Below are 19,553 nucleotides of genomic sequence, written 5' to 3'. Positions count from 1 at the left end.
ATGTAAAAAGTCTATCACTGATTCAAATGTCATCTGAAGGAACTTTAATTATGGTGCAATTGGAGGAGACATTACACGGCCCTAAGTCTTTCCCAGTATCAACAGCATTTATTGCTTGCTACATATCCAGGCTTTCAGCATTTGTACAGACAAAACATCTGCACCTTCCAATTCGAGTGCCAGATTCAAACACAGCTGGAGATAGCATAAAGCCTATCTAACAAAACTCATTCCGCATCCATTCAGCATTCCAAATGTTCAGTCTGCCACACCAACACTAAGCAAGTCATCTCCAGCGGTTATCATTAGATGTTGACAACCTGAGATCCAGTCACACCCACAGCAGCAGAGCTGCAGTTAGAACAAGCCAGTGTCATTAGGATGCACGGAAATTGTCTTCGTTAGAAACTGTTCAGCACAACCGGAATGAACGGAACAGTGGAAGATTCACTCCTCAGCCCACCCGCCCCTCACCAACGTGCCTCCCTTTGCATTCAGGCCAATTCTTTATTTATAATCAGAGCAGGGGGAGGAGCACCCTGGAGGGAATGCTGGAAGGAGGTGGAGGATGACACTGTTGTGAAAATAGGAGAGAATAAATAAGCTGGGGGAGGAGGAGGGATGAAGAATCAGGCGAAGCCAGTCAGCACAGCAGCAGATTTTTTAAAAAGTTTAGCAGATCTAATCTAGATTAATCCATTTTTGCAAACACCTGTGGTTTAGGCTTAGAATGGCTTGTACATTCCAGATGTAAGGAAGGTAACTGGTAAAGGCATTACAATGGCACAACACAGGAGGCACCTTTAGGAGAAGGTGCCTGTTCTACGACTCTGCCAGTCCCAACACAATTTGAGGAAAGCTCTTTGGATTGACTGATTGCTGTCAGTTATCTTCTGAACAAGATCAGATCCTGGAGAAGGCAGAGGCAGCGGCGGGGGGGTCGGGGACAGACAGCAGACGGCATGGATTTGCTTTGGTTCCCTCTGTGCCTGCCTCTTTCGGGCCCGTTTCCCAGAAACATTTGGTGCATTTCCTACAAAGGCTGCGGTAGAATCTTCCAAACAAAAGCCGCATGAAAGGGAAAACTTGCTCCCTGAAATGGCTCTCCCTCTCTTTCCCTTCCCTACCGCACCTTATGCACACGGAAGAGGGGGAGTGACTGCAGCATCGCGGACCAACATCATCACGATCATCGTGATCGCACCACCCAGAGCGGAGACGGCAACAAAGAAACACCCAGCCGCCGCCGCCGCCTCTCCTTGCCATCTTGATGGATATCTATATCCACTCACAGCGCGCATACATTACTTACACACACACACACAGCCTGATGGGATCTTGGAAACCCAGCGCGGCGACCGCCCGATGGCGAATAAAAGCGTCTTCGCCCTCTCTCCCCCTTCGACGTTGTGCGGGAGAATCCAGAGGACTGCAATGAAACGCAGCCACGGGCCGGTGGGGGCGGGAGCGGGGAATGAATGTCACGGCGTCCGGCTCAGCCGGGGTGGGGCGGGGGAAGACGGCCTCATCCAGCCGGAGAAGCAGCCCTCGGGGTCGAGCCTCCGCGCCTGCCGCAGGGCTCTGCAAAGGGACGGGCGCACGCACGGGGCGGGAGGCAGAGCAAGCCCGGGCTCACGCGCCCTACCTCCCTTCGCCGCCGCGGCCACCGTCTAGCAAGGAGCCTGGAGCGACGCCGCTGCCATTGTTCCATGCCGAGGCGAAGGGAACGACAAGCGCGCCCGCAGGTCGCCGGCGAGTAAACACACACCGCGCCGGGAAGACAGGCAGGCAGGGAGGGAGGGAGGGAAGTGGGGTGGGGAAGAAAGGAGCCACCGAGAGCCATTTCCCAAGGGATCCGCTGGGGATGACCAAGATTGCCCGGCTCCTTTGGAAACAGGTCTTTGGAGTTGTTATTGCTGCGGCAGGGGGGGGGGGGAGGAGGAGGGAGGGCGGAGAAAGGAGGAACGAGGCATTGCAATGGGACTCATCCAGCGACTTACCCCGGCGTCAAAGGCAGAGCGGCTCCCCCTAGCCTCCCTCTCTCGCTCTTTCTCTCTCGCTCTCACTCTCTCCCTCCCGCCCCCTTCTCTCTCTTTCTCTCTCGGTGTGCGCTGGGCTCTCGCTGGCGCCCCCTTTCCGAAGGGAAGGCACCCCGGTTTCCCCCTCTTCTCCTGAGCTCGCGCCCCCTCCTCCCAGCTCCGGCTTCTAGGCTAAAGGGATGAGGAGCGCGAGCGGAGAGGCGGCGCCTTTCGCCCAGCGCAGGCAGGAGACCGGGGAAGAGGGCGGGAGCGAGAGAGAAAGAAAGGAGCGGAGCTTCTCCCCGTCGCGTCCTACGCATGCGCGCGCCCCTAGGCGTCTCCTCGCCCTTCCATGCAAAGGCTCCGGGAGGGGCGCCTGCGTACTTGAGGAAGCGCCTGGCCCGAGCAGGGGCCTCTCTTTCGGTGAGGTCCGCTTTCCTCGGGGGGTCTTGGGGCGGGGGGCGTCGCTGCGTGACGTTATGCTGCGGCCCACGACATGGGGGCGGGGGAGAAAGAGAAAACCCAGTATTGGGGAGGGAGCTTGTAAGTGCAGGGAGGTGGCCAGCCCGGGCGAGCTTAAGCCCAGCGTGCAGCACGATCCTGTGCATGTTTACTCGGAAGGGAGCCACGCTGAGTTTAATGGCGCTTGCTCGCGTGTACGTGTATTTGGGGCTGCAGCCTTAAGCCCGAGACGACGTGACTTCCCCGCAATGTTGTGCATGTTTGCTCAGAAATGCTCCGCTGCTTTCAGCGAGACTGAAATCCTAAATACGTTTACTCACAAGTAAGGCTGCCTGAGTTGTATAGGTCTTTCTCCCATGTAAGTGTGTTCGGGATTGCAGCTTTAAGGCACAAACCTATGCGTGTGTAGACGGGGGAAACGTCCTACAACTCTCAGCTTTCTGGCTGGGGAATACTGGGAATTATAGGACTTCTGTCTGTCTAAACATGCATAGGATTGTGCCCTTAATCGTTGTAATCTGCGCAGTCTCCGTTCACCAACCTGTTGCCCTCTAGATGCTTTGGATTTCTGTCAGCCCTAGCAAGCATGGCCAATGGTCAGTGATGCTGGGAGTTGTAATCCATAATGTCTGGAGGCCACAAGGTTGGAGAAAGCTGTTCTAAGGTCATTAACAGTGCAATCCTGTGGATATTTATTCAGCAGTAAGTTCTGCAGGATTTCAAAGTACGGCTGCATCCCTGTGTACAGGCTTGGAAGTCGCCCATTGAACTCAGGAGGACTTGCTTTTGATTAAATGTTGTTGTTGTTCAGTTGTTCAGTCGTGTCCGACTCTTCGTGACCCCATGGACCATAGCACGCCAGGCCTTTCTGTCCTGCGCTCTCTCCTGGGGTGTGCTCAAGTCCATATTCATTGCATCGGTGATGCTATCTAGCCATCTCATCCTCTGCTGTCCCCTTCTCCTTTTGCCTTCAATCTTTCCTAGCATCAGGGTCTTTTCCAGGGAGTTTTCTCTTTGCATTAGGTGGCCAAAATATTTGAGCTTCAGTATCTGTCCTTCCAATGAGCACTCAGGGTTGATTTCCTTTAGGATGGACTGAATTGACCTCCTTGCAGTCCAGGGGATTTGTAAGAGTCTTCTCCAGCACCACAGTTTGAAAGCATCGATTCTTCGGCGCTCAGCCTTCCGTATAGTTCAGCTTTCACAGCCATACGTTGCTACTGAGAAAACCATAGCTTTGATTATGCGGACCTTTGTCGGCAAGGTGATGTCTCTGCTTCTTACTATGCTGTCTAGGTTTCCCATAGCTTTCCTCCCAAGGAGCAAGCGTCTTTTAATTTCATGGCTACAGTCACCGTCTGCGGTGATCTTGGAGCCCAAGAAAATAAAATCTGTCACTGCTTCCATTTCTTCCCCTTCTATATGCCAGGAAGTGATGGGGCCAGATGCCCTGATCTTAGTTTTGTTAATGTTGAGTTTCAAACCAGCTTTTGCACTCTCCCCTTTCACCCTCAACAAGAGGCTCTTTAGATCCTCTTTGCTTTCTGCCATGAGGGTGGTATCGTCTGCGTATCTGAGGTTGTTGATAATTCTCCCGGCAATCTTAATTCCGACCTGTGATTCATCCAACCCGGCATTTCTCATGATGTACTCTGCATATGAATTAAATAAGCAGGGTGACAATATACAGCCTTGTCGTACTCCTTTCCCAATTTTGAACCAATCGGTTGTTCCATGTCCGGTTCTTACTGTTGCTTCTTGACCCTCGTACAGGTTTCTCAGGAGACAGGTAAGGTGGTCTGGTACACCCATCTCTTTAAGAGTTTGCCACAGTTTGTTGTGATTCACACAATCAAAGGCTTTAGTGTAGTCAATGAAGCAGAAATAGACGTTTTTCTGGAATTCTCTTGCTTTCTCCATGATCCAGTGAATCAAAGTCAAATCAAGGCTTCAACAATCCTTGGAAGCAAGTCCCCCTTTATTTACTCAAAAGTAAGTCATACTGAGTTCAATGGGGCTTATTTATTTTTTATTACTACATTTATATCCCACCTTTCTCCTCTTGCAAGGAACTCAAGGCAGCTTACATGATCCTCCTCTCCATTTTTTGTTCCCATGTAAGTGTACATAAGATTCAGGTGTAAGTGTAATGACCTCATAGTTCTTGCTTGGTTATATTCCTCATTCTATGCTGGCATTACAGCTCCACATCCTTTATACAAACCCTCTGTTACAGAGCATCTGAAACACATTTCAGAAATCTGATGGATTCCTGAATACTCTAGGGAATTTTCCAGTGCATTGAACTGGCAATCCTGCCAAGGCCCTGGTTTTGCATTGGAACAGGGAGATGAAATGTGCTATTGATACAAGTGTTCCTGAGTGGCATCTCTGGCACAGTGGAGCCAGATCAGGACGATGAAACATGATGGCTAGAGCGCAGGTGGTAGAAGACTGACTGTGAAGTTGACAAACATGAGTAAAAACACCTCATCATGCTTACTACGTGGCAGGGTGCGCAGCAAAAGAAGTTTGTTTCGCTGCCTCCATTCCATCCTCAAGTAGCTGTCCAGTGGAGCTTTGCAAGGTATTCTGGAGGCTGTTAACATCAACCCTGGTGAGTAGTACCTGCTGCCTTGGAAGAGGCAGTGGTGCAACTGCTGCTTAAGAAGCCCACCCTGGACCTATAGTTCTTGACAACTATTGCCCAGCCACAAATACCCTCTTTTGGGGAAAGGTTCTCGAGAGAGTCATGAGGGGCAATTGCAGATGACCTTGGTGGATACTGATTATCTTGGCATCCCATTCCAGTCTGGATTCAGGCTCAGTTTTGGGACTGAATCAGCCTTGGTTACCCTGATGGATGACTTTCACTGGGTGAGGAACAGGGAAGTTCTATCTGATCCAGCAGGGATCAGATGGTCTTGTAGGCCCCTTCCAACTCTACTATTCTATGATTCTATCCTGTTGCCCTTACTGGATCTTTCGATACCACTGATGATGGTATCCTCCTGCAGTGACTTTGTGAGATGGGCATTAGAGGCACCATTCTTTGATGGTTCTGGTACTATCTGTAGTGTTGGTTGCTGAGAGTACCTTTTGGGGAGTGCTCGTCGGTCCCTGGTATTTAGAGTGTAGGTGCTGCAGGGCACTGTTTCATCCCCAATGCTATTTAACATCTTTATAAAGCTGTTGGGAGTGGTTATTTGGGGCTTTGGTGCAAGGTTCCATCAGTGTGCCGATGATGCCCTGCTCTGTTTCTCTGTTACATCTGTATCATGGGAGGCTATGCAAGCCTTGGATGCAGTCTTGCTGCAGTGGTGGGGTTGGATGGGGGACAATAAACTGAGTTTGAATCCGAGCAAGATGGAGGCTCTGTGGGTGAATGGTTCCCATGTCCGAGAATTGGGTCAGTTGCCTGATTTGGACAGGGTTGTACTCCCTCTGAAGGAGCAGGTGCATAGTCCGGGGGTGCTTATTAATCCAGCGTTATCACTGGAGGCAGAGGTGTCTTCAGTGGCTAGGAGTGCCTGTGGCCAGCTCCAGCAGGTAAAACAGCTATGGCCATTCCTAGACAGGGATAGCTTGACCACTGTGGTCCAGGCATTGTTAACCTCAAAACTGAATTATTGCAATGCATTTTATGTGGGGCTGCCCTTCAGGTTGGTCTGCAAGTGGCAATTGATGTGGCGTGCTGCAGCCAGGTTGCTAATGGGAGCAGGTCATCACCAGCATATTATACCTATGCTGAGAAAACTGCACCGGCTGCATATATGCCATTCAGCCAGGTTTAAGGTTTGGGTACTTGCTGACAAAGCCCTAAACATCTAAGGACCTGGATATTTCCCAGATTGCTGATCCTGTATCTGCGTGTTTGGCTGCTGTGCTCGTCAGCAGATCCTTTCTGGTGGTGCCTATGATTTTGAGTCCTGGTCCATGGTGACTCGGAATAGGGCCTTTAATATCATAGTGCCCACTCTCTGGAACTCTCTAACAGTAACCTCTTCTGGGGTTGCCTTTTGTTGCTAACTGAAAACATACTTGTTCTAACAAGCATTCCCAGAAAGCTACTTTTCAGCATACAGTCATAATTTATGGTGTTTTATTATGAACTTTTTCTGTAGTATTTTGTACATCACTTAGACATTTCTTTTAATGGACTGATTAATAAATATGGTTCAATAAATAATTAATACATTTCCAAACGGAGCATTTTTTTTTTTTGGTTTTGAAGTTGGGGTCAGAGGAGAGGATGGCCTATGAGAACCTGTAGTTTGAGAAGAACCCTGCTGGATCAGACCAAAGACCTGTCTTTTTCAGCATTCTGTTCCCACAGTGGCCAACCAGATACCCAAGGGAAGCTCACAAGCAGGACATGAGTGCGATAACACTTGGGCTTGTGTTCTCCAGCAACTGGTATTGAGAGGCATACTGCCTTCCCTACTGGAGGTAATATATAGTCATCATAACTAGTAGCCACTGATAGATTTCCCTGTATCTGCCTAGTTGTCCTGCAATGCTGCATAACAGGCTGAAAAGATAAAGATAGACCAAGTGGAACCAAGAAAACATAGTATATCATCAGGTGGACAAAATGAGCTGCAGCGTGGATTAGTGTTTTTTTTGTCACCAGAGTAAGAAGTGCATGGTTATAGGTGCTCCAAAAAAATAAACTGAAGTAAGATGAACTGGTTAGAAGAACGTGGGAGCCTCCCTTCCAATCGACAAACCGTCGGTAGTACCTGATTTGCCTTTATTGAAAGTGTGGTCTGACAACTCATTTGTCATTAACAGCTAGCACTGAGAGGACAGTTGTTGGCCAAGTAGACTCAGCAATATGCATGAGTTACAGTCCAATATTGTGCGTGTTTATTCTGAGTTCAGTGGGACTTAGGTTTTTGGTCAGGATTGCAGCTTATTCAAGAGTAAGTCTGTAGTTATGTGCACAGTTTGCTTGGGAGAATGTCCCATTGAATGCTGGGACTTATTTCTGGAATTAATTCAATTAGGCTGCATGCCCCCTTAGACTAAAAGGATCTTGCATATGAGGAAATGTATTTACAGTTAATTGATTTACATCAGGGGTGGGCTGAAGGTATTACTGGATCTACTGGTAGATCAGGAAGGATTTCTGACTCCCAATTGTTTATCATTAGCAGCACAAAATGGACCCACTGCTGCTCTAAATTATACTACTGACATGAAGAAAACTTTGGGTACCCAGGAGTGGATTTTTGTGGGGAAGGACTGTGAACTCCATTAATTTCTGGTACTCAGAATTAATAAGCGTATGTGTGCCTTTTGTATCAGGCTCCAGCTGGTCACTCTCTGGGTTCTAGTAAAAAAACAGAGTAGATCCCACAAGCCAGAAGTATGCCCATCCATGTTGTACTTGACCTTTAATTTGTATGATGCCATATAGTTTATATTTATTAATTACATTTTATCCTGCGATTCTTTGAAGGTGTTCAAGTTGGCCTACGTATCTATCCCTTCCCCCTTCCCATTTTTTTTTTATCCACACAGCAACCCTGTGAGGTAGGTGAGGCTGAGAAATTGAGACTGGTTGAAGGTCTCTGCTTCATAGAAGTAGGGGATTTGAACCCGGGAACTTCCCAGTTCTCCCCGAGCATCTGCCTGAAAATGGGTGTATCATGAATTATTGAATATGAGAAGAATATAAATAACAAAACAAGAATACCTCTTTCTTTGCCTATCTTGAGTATTCCTGATCTTATATTCTATTTCCAAACTTCAGAGGAGAGCGCCATGCACAAAAGGGAGGTATTGGTGTAATGCTTAAGGTTTCTGCAACTAGGATAAGGAGGGGCAATCACTCCAGAGGCAAACAAAATAGATATTTAACAATATTTGCTTAACTTTAGGATGTTTGGTAAATAACAATATTAAGAAAATGATTAATAGAACTATAAACCAAATATGAACAACTCTAACTTAAGGCTGCAATTCACTATAAAGCGTAGCGTTACTGTTGCTAGACCAACAACAGTTGCTTGTCCCAGTTCCTTTAGTCTTTTGTTGCCAGTCTCTGTTGTGGATGTTCAGTCTTCTTCCAGCTTTATCTGTTTCTTTCTCCTTTCTCTTCACACAGTGCTGGTTCCCCTTCTCAGCTGTCCTCTCTCTCTCTCTCCTCTCCATTCCCTGCCCCTCCCACTTTACAAAGCCCACATTCCAAGGCCCTTAAAGGTAGGCATTGCGTTGGCAGAATCGGGAACTCCAAGGTTTGCAGAAGTACAAAAAATCTTTAATGAAAAAAATAATAAGTGAGACCTCCCGTCACGGTCCCCCCCCCCGCCCACAACCCAGTGAAGACTGGGCATGCTCAGTGGGCACGGAATGCTGCCTATTGGGGCTGGAAAAGTAGGACAGAGGAAGAAACACATAGATATAAAAAGTGTAGCAAAAGCCATCTCATTGTTTGGATAGGTCATTTCATGTTTCACACCAAGAAGCTGTTTTTAAACATCCCCAAGGACAGAAGTGAGAGCTGCTCACATGAATCAGTGGAGAAATCCAAGATTTTAATTAAGCTGGGATTGGGCCCCAATGTGTCTCCCTTCCAAATAAAGTTCCAAAAGGTAGCAACAACAAATCAATCAATCAGTCAAAATAAATTCTTGCTCCTTCTAACTCAGGAATAAAAAAAATATCCCTACCAATGTAAATTCCAAAGCAAACACAGTTCATATTTCCCATAATGTAAGTTGGAAGGAGCTGTGGTTGGGAGAGAGTGACTTACGACAGCTCTGCAGTTCACACTGAATACTGCAGGTTAGGCTCTGAGTGGTTTACAATAACTCTGCAGTGTTGTTCAAAGGTATGACACCTATTTCAGGTTAGGGGTTGGGCTGAAATAGATAGTAGCTTATGCCGACCCTGCATTTTTATCCATCGTTTTTGTCCTCCACATTGCTTGTTGGGCTGAGAGATTAGTATACCATGGTCCTGTAGTGTAGTTCACTGTTATACCCTCTTGCAAGTTGGAGGGCTGTTCTGAAAGAGAGTAGCTTACAGCAGCCATGTAATGCAGTCTGCTGTTAATACTGCAGGCCAGAGGCAGTATTATAAATTGCCACCTATGTCCTCCTCCCAAGCCAAAACAACCACTCAGTGGCACATAGAAGCTTCATGCTCACTGGAAAAGATGGTTTTAAGGTATCTTTAGGGTAACTGTTGCAAGTAATCACTGGAGAGACTTGGGCAAGAGAGAAGAGGGTTTTTTTTCCCCAAGCACATCATTAGATTGCAGATAATTGTGGTACTTAAAGTTAAGAAGAAGGAACATTTAATTTATTTACGTCCTTTCTAGTGGTCAGTGCTCTAGCAGTGTGGTTACTTTGTGGTTACTGCTCTGACTATGCCAAAAGCTCTTTTTCCATGTTGGTCACTTTGAACCTGAAGATCTTGCTGCGTGAAACTGAGAGGTGCCTGCAATTCTGTGGTGTCTTTAGACCTTTTATTATCCAAAACCAAATTGTGCAGCTAAATTCTGTCTGTCTGTCTCTCTCTCTCTCTCTCTGATGCTCAAATAAAGGTTAAAGCATAAAGATATGACCTTTCATAATTTATTCATAATGCAAAATCTGTTGTTTTCTAGCCCTTAAAAGAAAGGTTCAGAAAACTAAGTAGGAGGGAATCTTACTTTTAGAAACTTTAAATTGTATTTTTTGTAACTAGGAAAAAAATCATCCAAAGCAAAGCTTTCTATGGAAGCCTTCCCCAACCTGGTTTCCCTCAGATGTTAGACTACAACCCCCATCTGGCTGGCTGAGAGTTATGGGAATTGTAGTCCAACACACCTGAAGGGCACCAGATTGGGGAATGCTGGTATGGCATAAAAGTGTCTGTGGTTGAAGGAAAGTGAAGAGTTTTATTATGATACATATTCTCAACTCTTAGCCTGGTTAAAGCAAAGCAAAGATGCTGCAAGCTTCGTGTACTGCATTCTTAAGAGCTTATATATATTAAAGGAGATAACTTGTGGACAGACCAGTCTGGGAAGTCTTTTGATTGCTATTTGGGAAATATCACTGGGTGGTGTCTTAATTTTGAGCTCCCCTGCTTATTTTTTTATTAAATTTAGACTGCTTTCTGATTATTAATTTTTTAAGAAATACCCCAAACAATATATAAATAAAACATATAAACCCATAAAATCTCAATTTAGATATCAGTTTTTTTAAAAAAAACTGTAACTAAAGCTCTTTTAAAATGTTTGTGCTAGCCTCCCTTGAAAGCTAGCAGCAAAAATAAATAAATGAATAAAAATAATATATCTTTTTGGCCCTTTGAATGTTTTAAAAAAGAGTTTGTAGCTGCTAAATGGTTTGGTACAGCATACTAATAGCTAGGGGGCTGTGTTCTCTCCATGTACAGGTATTCTCAAAATGTAAATACTTAACAACTGACAGTTGTTAGTGTAGGAGAATTCTTGTACAGAGAGGATCTATGCCCTTGAAGAAGAAAGCTGCACTGCAGTGTTTTCTTTTCTAAATACGGTACCATTGTGTTACGTGTAAGTGACTTGGGTTGACTCTGATCTAAGGAGGGAACATTGTGCTGCTTTGCGAATGATACAATGCATGCTTTTGAGGGCTTTCAGGGGGCAATGTAGCAGAATCCCTCACTCCGAATGTCCCTAGGAATTGAATTGGTGCTATCGTTATGAAAACTGCAGCCATCAAGAATAATCTCTTTGTTTCTTGTCCAGGGCTTGTTACCAGAATCCTGATGGCTCTTTTGAAAAGGTCCCTGGGGTTATTCCTACCCCAAATAAGCAGAGCAGCAAATCAACGAAATTTCAGGTATTTATTCCAATGTGATTAACAGAGTATAGTACGGAAGCTGGCTCTATTCTTCCGTATATTTCTTAATGGAACGTAAATCAAGGGGGCGAAGCAAATCTAGTGTTCCTAGATAGATTTCCCCTACCTGTTTTCTATATAAGCAAAATTATAAGATTCCATATCGCATGGTTATTTTTAGAACCATGGTTTGTGAATTTATAGTATTGATAAGGTTACTCCACGTTCATCCTATTGATTAAAATAATTATTCCAAAAGAATATAAAAAATACCCACTGAAGTTCATTAGGCCCATATCTGTTTTCTCTTGTCCTAACATGATTTGTTAACCATTCCCATGTAATACCACTCTTGAGTAACCTAGGGCACAATCCTATCTAGATAGGCAGCTGCCTCCAAACTCGGAGGCGACCGCCTATCCAAAGCAGGGCAGGAGAAGCACAGAGGGGATTGTTCCCTCTGTGCGTCTCCTGCCCTGCTTTTTATGCTAGACAGCCGACTGTGGCTGTCTAGCCACAGGAGCATGGAACAGGCTGATGTACGACACATTGGATGTGTTGTACAGGCAGCTATAATCTCCCTGCCCTGGAACGCCCCCAGCCACGCTTCTTTCTGGCCCCTCTGCGCTCCTCTTGCGAGTGTGAAGAACGGGGCTGTTCCACACTGCCTCTGAGGCAGCGCGGAATTGGGGGGGGGGGGTTGGTTTTCCCAGAAACTACCTTGGAGCCCGTGCTCCGAGGTCGGTTCCCGGAAAACAGCATATCCTATGGCCGTCTAGCCGTTGTCTAGCAGCCATAGGATTGCTCCCCTAGTCATGCACTACTAAACCAATTTCCACTTAGAGGCTAATTCTATTCAAATGGCAACTAACAGATCTATAAGTGATTTCAAACTTGCTGCTTCAGCTATTCACCTTGACAAATCCCAGTTTGTTAAGATCAGCAGGTAGCTGATACTCTGTTATCAAGGCCTTGATGTTTTATAATAGTGTAGTAATTTTAAAGTGCCATTAAGGCTGTGATCCTGTACTCATGTATCTGGGAGTAAGTTCAATGGGGCTTCTGAGTGGCCATGTCTAGGATTGTACTGTGACAGCTATGTTTGTCTACTCAGAAGTAAGTCCCATTATGATCAATGGGTCTTATGCCCAAGTAAAGGGGTGTAGGATTGCAGCCTAAATGTCTTTTTGATATGGGTTTTCCAGGTCGCTCAAAGAAATTATGTCAACGTGTGGTAATGACGAGGAAGAGGGAAGAAGTATTAGGGTGCAATCGTTTGCACGAGTTGCATGTCTTTTTTCAGTCTAAACCTGCATAGGATCGCACTCTTAATTAGCACAGGCCACTGTATAACGACTTACACAGGCTAAAATTCACTGTAGCCTTATAAAACCTTTTTTTTTTTAAACATCCTGCTCCCCTCCTGGCCATGGTATCACTTTTCTGCAGGGCTTGAAAGTCTGTTGTGGCATGGCAGCATTTCCCAGTCTTTCCATCAGGGCCAGTAGAGGCTGTTGCTGCAGCACCGCGAGGCCCGTCCTGACTGCCGGAGGAGCACCGCTGCAGCCTCAAAGATGTGCTGTCGGTCACTTTCCACCAGTTGTTGCTCACACTGGCAAATGGGCATGTGGCGAGTTGGATCCAGTGGAGGCTGGTGGCTCCGATGTCAGTGGGGTGGTGAATCTGCTCTGGGTTTCAGTCAGAACTCTGAAGGAGCGATGACTGGTTCTGACTGAAACCCAGAGTGGGTTCACTGACCCACTGACATTGGAGCCACCAGCCTCCAGTGGTTGTATCCTTCCTTTGTTCTACTGCAGCCAGAGCTATTTCTAATACTGGCATATCTGGGACTGCTGACTTTTAACACAATTATTTATACCGGCACTACCCCTGTGCTTGGACATGCAGACTTTCAGCAGGTGGAACGTTCTCCTAGACTGGAGATAAAGTGATGTGGCCAGTGGGAAGGGGGGCAGTAATCATGGGCATAATTCTGGGAATCTTGGTCAAACTACACATTGCATTTATTGTGTAGTGTGCAGCTGAGGCTTATCTTTGCTTTTGTTTTCTCTAGAGTAAGTTGGTGCAGCCCCAATTTGGATTGGGTCCACCACACTGGAAGAGGAGGATTTCCCCCCCCCCCAAAGTTTGCTTCCCCAATCCTCCTCTCATGCAGGGGTTACAAAGGGAAAAAAAGATCCATTGCTATCAGTGGAGGTTTTTTCTTTTTAAACCTCACATCAGGGTTGGGGTGGGGGTGGTGAGATATCAGAAAGTGGTTGTGGGGACGTTTAATTCTTCCCTACTGGTGAACTGTGGTCTTGATCCAAATCAGGACTGCGCACAGTTGCTTTGGAGTAAAAAAGATTATCCTCCTTTCCCAGGCATTTGGCAGCAGCACATGATGAGTTTTAGTCGCTCCTGGATGTGTCTTCAGTTATGACTGACTGTTCAAAGTTGTTTTTAGTTATATATTGTTTGTGTATATCGTCTGTGTGCTTTTATGTAAATGGCTTTTAAACTTTGTATATTGTATTTTAATGTTTTAACTTCCGTAACCCGCCCAGAGAGCTTCGGCTAGGGGGTGGTATAGAAATGTAAGTCGTCGTCGTCATCATCAGCCTCGGCTACATGCTTCACAATTAATGTAATGTCTGCTTTGCCCTTCAGGCTGCTGTTAAAGGCCCTGAAGCAGAAATGCTAAAACACACACACACACAGGCAAGCTTAAATGTATATATTTCTGGCTGCTCATCTTGTGTCTGTTTCTGCAGCAAAGATACCTTTATGAGGAAAAGAGGCTGGAGAAAATCGTAGGCATTTATTTTAATTCCTCCTACAGCCCATATATAAGTGGAGGACTGAACTCTGTGGTTTCATCTTATTTCTGCATACTGAAGCACAAGGAAATAATTCTCATGGGCAGGATGTCTAATGCTTTCTTGCGGTGTAGCAAAAGACCAAGCTGTCCTCTTGGTTTTTGTGTGGCAAACCTGGAGTGTTGCCACTTTCTCCTACTAAACTGCGGATCAAAGGGGAGGAGAGCAGAACCATCCAGCAAACTTTGAGCTAGATCTGCAGCAAGATGATGACTGTAATATCGAACCGGAGAAACAGGATCAAAACGGTGGTGTGGTGGCTCTTTTCCTGCAAGTCGTTTTAAGTCTCCATTAGGAGCGGTAGTGTGAAAAGTAGGAATCTTCTGAATACATATCTGTCTTTTTCATTGAGGGCATGTGACTGAGCACACTTGTACTTGCAAGTGCATTAAAATCAGTGGAACTTGTATGCATATAAATACAGCGTGCTGGATTGCAATCTTGTAATGTATGCAGAAGTGCTTGGAATAGAGATGAAGATCTGTCCTGTGGAGTTACACCTGCAAGACCAAGGCTGAATCGGTTTCTTTTCTTTCTTCTCCATATTTTGCTCTTTAAAAGGGGGGGGGCAGGGAGAACAGGTGCGTTCAATTCTTGGCATCTCCAGCTAAAAGGCTGTTGGTAGCAGAACAAGGAAATACCTCTGCCTGTGATTTTGTAGAGCCACCGCTATGTGGAGTAGACAGTTCTAGCCTAGGTGACTTGAATCAATGGTCCGACTCAATACCCCCCCTTCAGGCTTTCAAGAGAACACATGGGTGGGTCGGTGTGGTCACGGACCCTGCCTTATCAGGGTCCGCAGTCACAGAGAGAAGTCTGCTCACATTCAAGCAAACACAAGTAGAGCTCCTTTTCAGACCTTGCCAGTTCAACATGGCGAAGTCTGATCTGAAGGGGGTGGGCCCGGCACTCCCAGAGACGTAGAGGGTGGGCCAGTGCACATGGCCGCATCCCAGTGCACACTTTAAACCCTGGCATGTTCTCTGGAATATGTCGGCTTCGTGTGCTCATAAAAATGCCCTTAAGTTCAGATGGGAACAGGCATGTGCCCTTCCCCCTTCTGGCATCTAGCGTGCTGCTCTACAAGTTTGCGGGAAATACTTGTGCCAAGCACTTCACGTTCAAGAGGGAACAAAGACATTTGTGGTTCCTCCATTGTGTAATGAATGCTTTGTGGAATGAGAGACCTCCTGAGAGAAGAGCGGGCTCTTCACAAATGTCTTGAGTGGTCAATGTAAGCAGAAAGGGGAACAGCCTGAGGCCCCAGTTTGGCAACTGGGATGGTGGAGACTGGGGTCAGCCCAGTTGCTTTTGTGGATCTTAGTTTGCCGAGGTGGACATTTCCTGAGCTTCCATACATAGCAAGTGTATTTTCCTGGGCAAATCTATATTTTATTTATTTATTTAAAATGTTTCTTGGCCACCTTTCAGGGCGGAAGCCCTCCCTAGGAGGCTCACAGCAATAAAATACATCAAAACAGTTAAAATATTAAAGGTGATAAAACATAAGTACAGTAAAATAGCAATAAAACAATAAAAGCCAACAATAAAACTAGCAATAACAACAGCAGTCATATCAAGAGAAAGCCCTCTTCCTAACATAACATGTTTCCAAGGCCTTCTTAAAACCCTGCAATGATAGAGCATGGTGGACCTCCAATGGCAACTTGTTCCAAAGGTGTGGGGCTACTGCAGAGAAAGCTCTCTCACATGTGGTCACCCAGCTAACTGCTCTCACTGGTTAGAAGGGACTCTTTTTCTGATCATAACATGCGGGCAGGCTGATATAGGTGAAAGTGATCCTTCGAGTAACTTGGTCCCAAACCACTTAAGGCCTTAAAGGTCAAAACCAGCACTTTAAATTGGGCTCGGAAACACACCGGTAACCAGTGCAGCTGGCTCAGCATAGCCATTACTGTATGTGATTGTATCATCTCACCCCCACCAATACTTGGGCGGCCGCATTCTGTACCAGCTGAAGTTTCTGAACTACCTTCAAAGGCTGCTGGTGTCTTGTTCAAAAATGTTACTTTTATTAATATGTTACAATTAATGTATTTATTTGTGTGTGTGTGTGTGTGTGTGTATGTGTATGTATGTTTGTATGTATGTATAATTGCTCTGTGTGTCTTTGTATAGCCACTTTGCAAATTTGCCCTCTGTTTTATTCAGAGCCAGATCTAGGGACGTGGAAAGCTGCCATACTGAGTCATATGATTGTTCCATCTAGCTCAGTATCATCTATAACAGCCTTCCCCAATCTGGTGCCCTCCAGATGTGTTGGACTGCAACTCCCATAATTCCCAGCTGCCTTATACTGAGTCAGAGCATGGGCCCACTTAGTGTAGCATTGTTGACACTGACTGGCAGCAATGGCTCTCTGGGGTTTCAGGCAGGATTCCTTCCCAGCCCTACCTGGAGATACCAGGGATTGAACCTGGAACCTTCTGAATGCAAAGCAGGTGCTCTACCGCTGTGCACTGGCCTTTTGACTAGCTTTTCAAAGTCAAACATCTTTGTCCTGTTTTCATTCTTATATCTGGCTTTCTCTTATGGAGGCAGACGGATGTCAGCAGAGGTCAGCAACTTCAGCCAACCGTTGGGCTTCATCTGTTCTGTTCAAATGTACTGCAGTCCATTTGCTTGCCATTCTGGAAGAAAGGCCTTTGGGCCCCTTTGAATAGATATGGTGAATGCATGTTGGCTACCCAAAGCCACCTTCTCTACTTATTTTTGCTTTTGAATGATGAAGACAACAATGTATTGCCAGCAATAATTTTACTGATTTCTTTTTGCTTAAAGCTGAAGGTGGGCTAGAGGTGGGGCTAAAGTAGAAGTTCTTAAATTTTGCCAGAGTTATTTTCTTAAGCCACAACTCGGCCCTCTGGGTTCCCCAAATGGCCATGCCCTTGTCCCCTGCCCCCCCCTTTCCCCTGATCACCAATTGATTGGCTGTTTCCCAGCTGTTGTGCAGTCTCTCCCGCCCCCCCTGTAAAAAGTTGAAATGCCTCTCCAAGGGCATAGTTCCTGGCCATAAGAGCTTTAAGCTAAAATATGCTGATATTTCTGGCCCCATTGTCTTCAGCTCCACCTACCACTGGAATGCGGCTTCTGGAAGCTTCTCTGAAATGGAATTGGGCTGAAAAAAGGTTGAACGCCCCCGGCATTACAGCTACAGGAATTTTGGCAATCCGGTTCTTTAAGGAAGTAAAGAATGGCTACTTTAAAAAGGGGGTCATAAATGAATTGCTTCTAAGAGATCATAGAATCATAGAACAGTAGGGTTAGAAGGGGCCTATAAGTCCATCGAGTCCATCCCCCTCCTCAGATAGAACAATGAATGAATTTACTAAAACATTATTGATGATACTGACTTGTGGGATGCAGAAATAGGTGTGCCTTCCATTGGAAAAAAATGCATATAAGTATTGAGTTTTCAGTTTAGCAAATCTGACATCTCATCTAGATATATTCCATTTAATCTTGTTGGTATAATCCCTATTTTCCACTCCAAATTACTGTGTCTACTTTCTGAGCTGATGGCCACAACACCATCCGTGGTACAAGTCCCTTGTAGACTCTCAGTGGCCAGAGTTCCCCTCTCCAATCATTTCCTATTTAGTGGAAGAGCCAAAAAAGAATAAACCCTTCAGAAAAACTCATCAGACTAGTATTTAATTAGCAACCATTTGGGGGGAGTTATTAACCTTTTAGCAGAGAAGCCACTTCCAATCCTTATTAATTCCACTAGGTATCAGATACTGTAGTTTAAGTATCTTGCTCGTCTTCGACAAAGTTCTGTCATTTAATGTAAAAAATAGCATTCCAGAAAGTATTTGACTAAAACTGGGGTGGGCAACCCACAGGCCCCATTGGGCCCTCAGAGGCTGCCTGTGCGGCCTGCTGCAGATGCACTGTGGCTCTGTGATGCTGCCACCGCCCCTCCAAATTCCCCTCTATGGGGCTGACTGGAAAAAGGACATGTGAGGAAAGTCACTAACAAATTTCCCAGGGTGCCTTTTATCTCGCTATAAAAAAACAACAACCAATCATACAGCTTTGCTCACTTGTAATGTACTAGTTGTAAGTCATGGAGCAAATCACCTGGTAACAAAACAGCTCAGAAGTCTTTTGGGAATAGCAGTGTAATCCTATTCATGTCTACTCAGAAGTAAGTCCCATTGAATTCAGTGGGACTGACTTCTTGGTAAGTGTGCGTAGGATCACAACCTGATTCTCATTGGCCAGATTTCCTTTATATAACTCTTTCACTCTAGGGGAAGAGGGAAAACAAGCCAGAAAAACCTGTCAGACTAGCATCTAATCAGCATCAGCCTTCTGTGAGGAATCAACCTTCGGAGTGGAAATGACTAACTATATACTTTTTTTTCCTGTTCGTGACCTGGCCTCCTTCAAACCTTCTAGAATATATCCCAGAATCCTCTGCAGTATATTGGGGTTTCTCAGCAGATAAGCTGATGTGGAAAGGTTCCCTGAAGGGCAGTAATTTGAAAATGATTGTGCTGTGCTTGGTCACTTTTTTTTTTAACTGCACTTTGACACCCCCACCCCATTGATTCACATTTATCAAAATTCCTTTGTGGGAGAGCACTGGTTTTTTTAGCTTTCAGTTATGTTTTGAATGCTAGGGAGGTCAGTGTAATGCCGTATCATTCTTAACTGGGCCTGTTACCCTTGGCTGTCCCTTGGACGTCTGTCTAGCTTTTTGCTTATCTTTTGGCAGTATCAGTGGGCTGTGCCGTGCGATACAGAAGATGACTCGTGTGCGAGTCGTAGATAACAGCGCCTTGGGAAACACACCGTATCATCGCCCCCCCAAATGCATCCACGTGTACAACAAAAACGGCGTGGGCAAAGTAGGCGACAGAATCCTTCTGGCTATCAAGGGGGAAAAGAAAAAGGCCTTAATTGTCGGGCACAAGATGCCCGGCCCTCGCATGACTCCCAGGTTTGATTCGAACAACGTGGTGCTCATTGAAGATAACGGGAACCCTGTAGGAACAAGAATTAAAACTCCAATACCGTCTATGCTGAGGAAGCGGCAAGAATTCTCAAAAGTGTTAGCCATTGCCCAGAACTTCGTGTGACAAGCAAGGGAATGTGGTGCAGCATCTTGTCGAGTAGTACTTTTTCTTCTAACAAGATCTGAGGAAGAAGAATAAAAAAATAATAATAAGGTGAAGTCTTTGCATATAATTGGATGCCTCTTACGATGACTTCTTTCCAAAGGACATGTTGCTCTTTTCGCGACAATTATTCTGACCATATAATTAAAGCTCAGAGTGTTAATCCACTACTTTTGTTTTGCGTGATTCATGGCTTTAGGAGGGTGGGTGAGGGAGACGGGA

The 19,553-nt window shown here is 45.7% G+C and overlaps 2 protein-coding genes across 9 annotated transcripts in view; one reads left to right on the top strand and one right to left on the bottom strand.

Moving 5' to 3' along the window:
• Positions 1-2,272, bottom strand: part of TMEM63B (transmembrane protein 63B) — a 115,203-nt gene extending 112,931 nt beyond the window's left edge. For all 4 annotated transcript variants that reach the window (XM_084828462.1, XM_084828463.1, XM_084828465.1 and 1 more), the window contains exon 1: positions 2,001-2,272. The gene's annotated coding sequence lies outside the window, so the exon portion shown is untranslated. The remainder of the gene's footprint in view (positions 1-2,000) is intronic.
• Positions 1,206-19,498, top strand: MRPL14 (mitochondrial ribosomal protein L14). Of its 5 annotated transcripts, none has more exons than XM_084828467.1 (3): positions 1,206-1,745; positions 11,212-11,305; positions 18,929-19,498. In XM_084828467.1, the coding sequence occupies exons 1-3, from the start codon at positions 1,475-1,477 to the stop codon at positions 19,290-19,292; spliced, it is 729 nt and encodes a 242-aa protein (XP_084684593.1). In that variant the 5' UTR covers positions 1,206-1,474; the 3' UTR covers positions 19,293-19,498. The 5 variants fall into 5 exon arrangements, with proteins under 5 accessions (XP_084684593.1, XP_084684592.1, XP_084684594.1 ...); XM_084828466.1 differs by having other exon boundaries at positions 1,206-1,752; XM_084828468.1 differs by lacking the exon at positions 1,206-1,745 and adding an exon at positions 2,381-2,441.
• Positions 19,499-19,553: the final 55 nt, after the last annotated feature.

This window comes from Heloderma suspectum, chromosome 1 (genome assembly GCF_057233095.1).
Source record: "Heloderma suspectum isolate Gila_16-S chromosome 1, 16-S_ref, whole genome shotgun sequence".
NCBI classification, from domain to species: domain Eukaryota; kingdom Metazoa; phylum Chordata; class Lepidosauria; order Squamata; family Helodermatidae; genus Heloderma; species Heloderma suspectum.
Note: the sequence above shows the minus strand (reverse complement) of the source record. Positions and strands in the feature narration are given on the sequence as shown.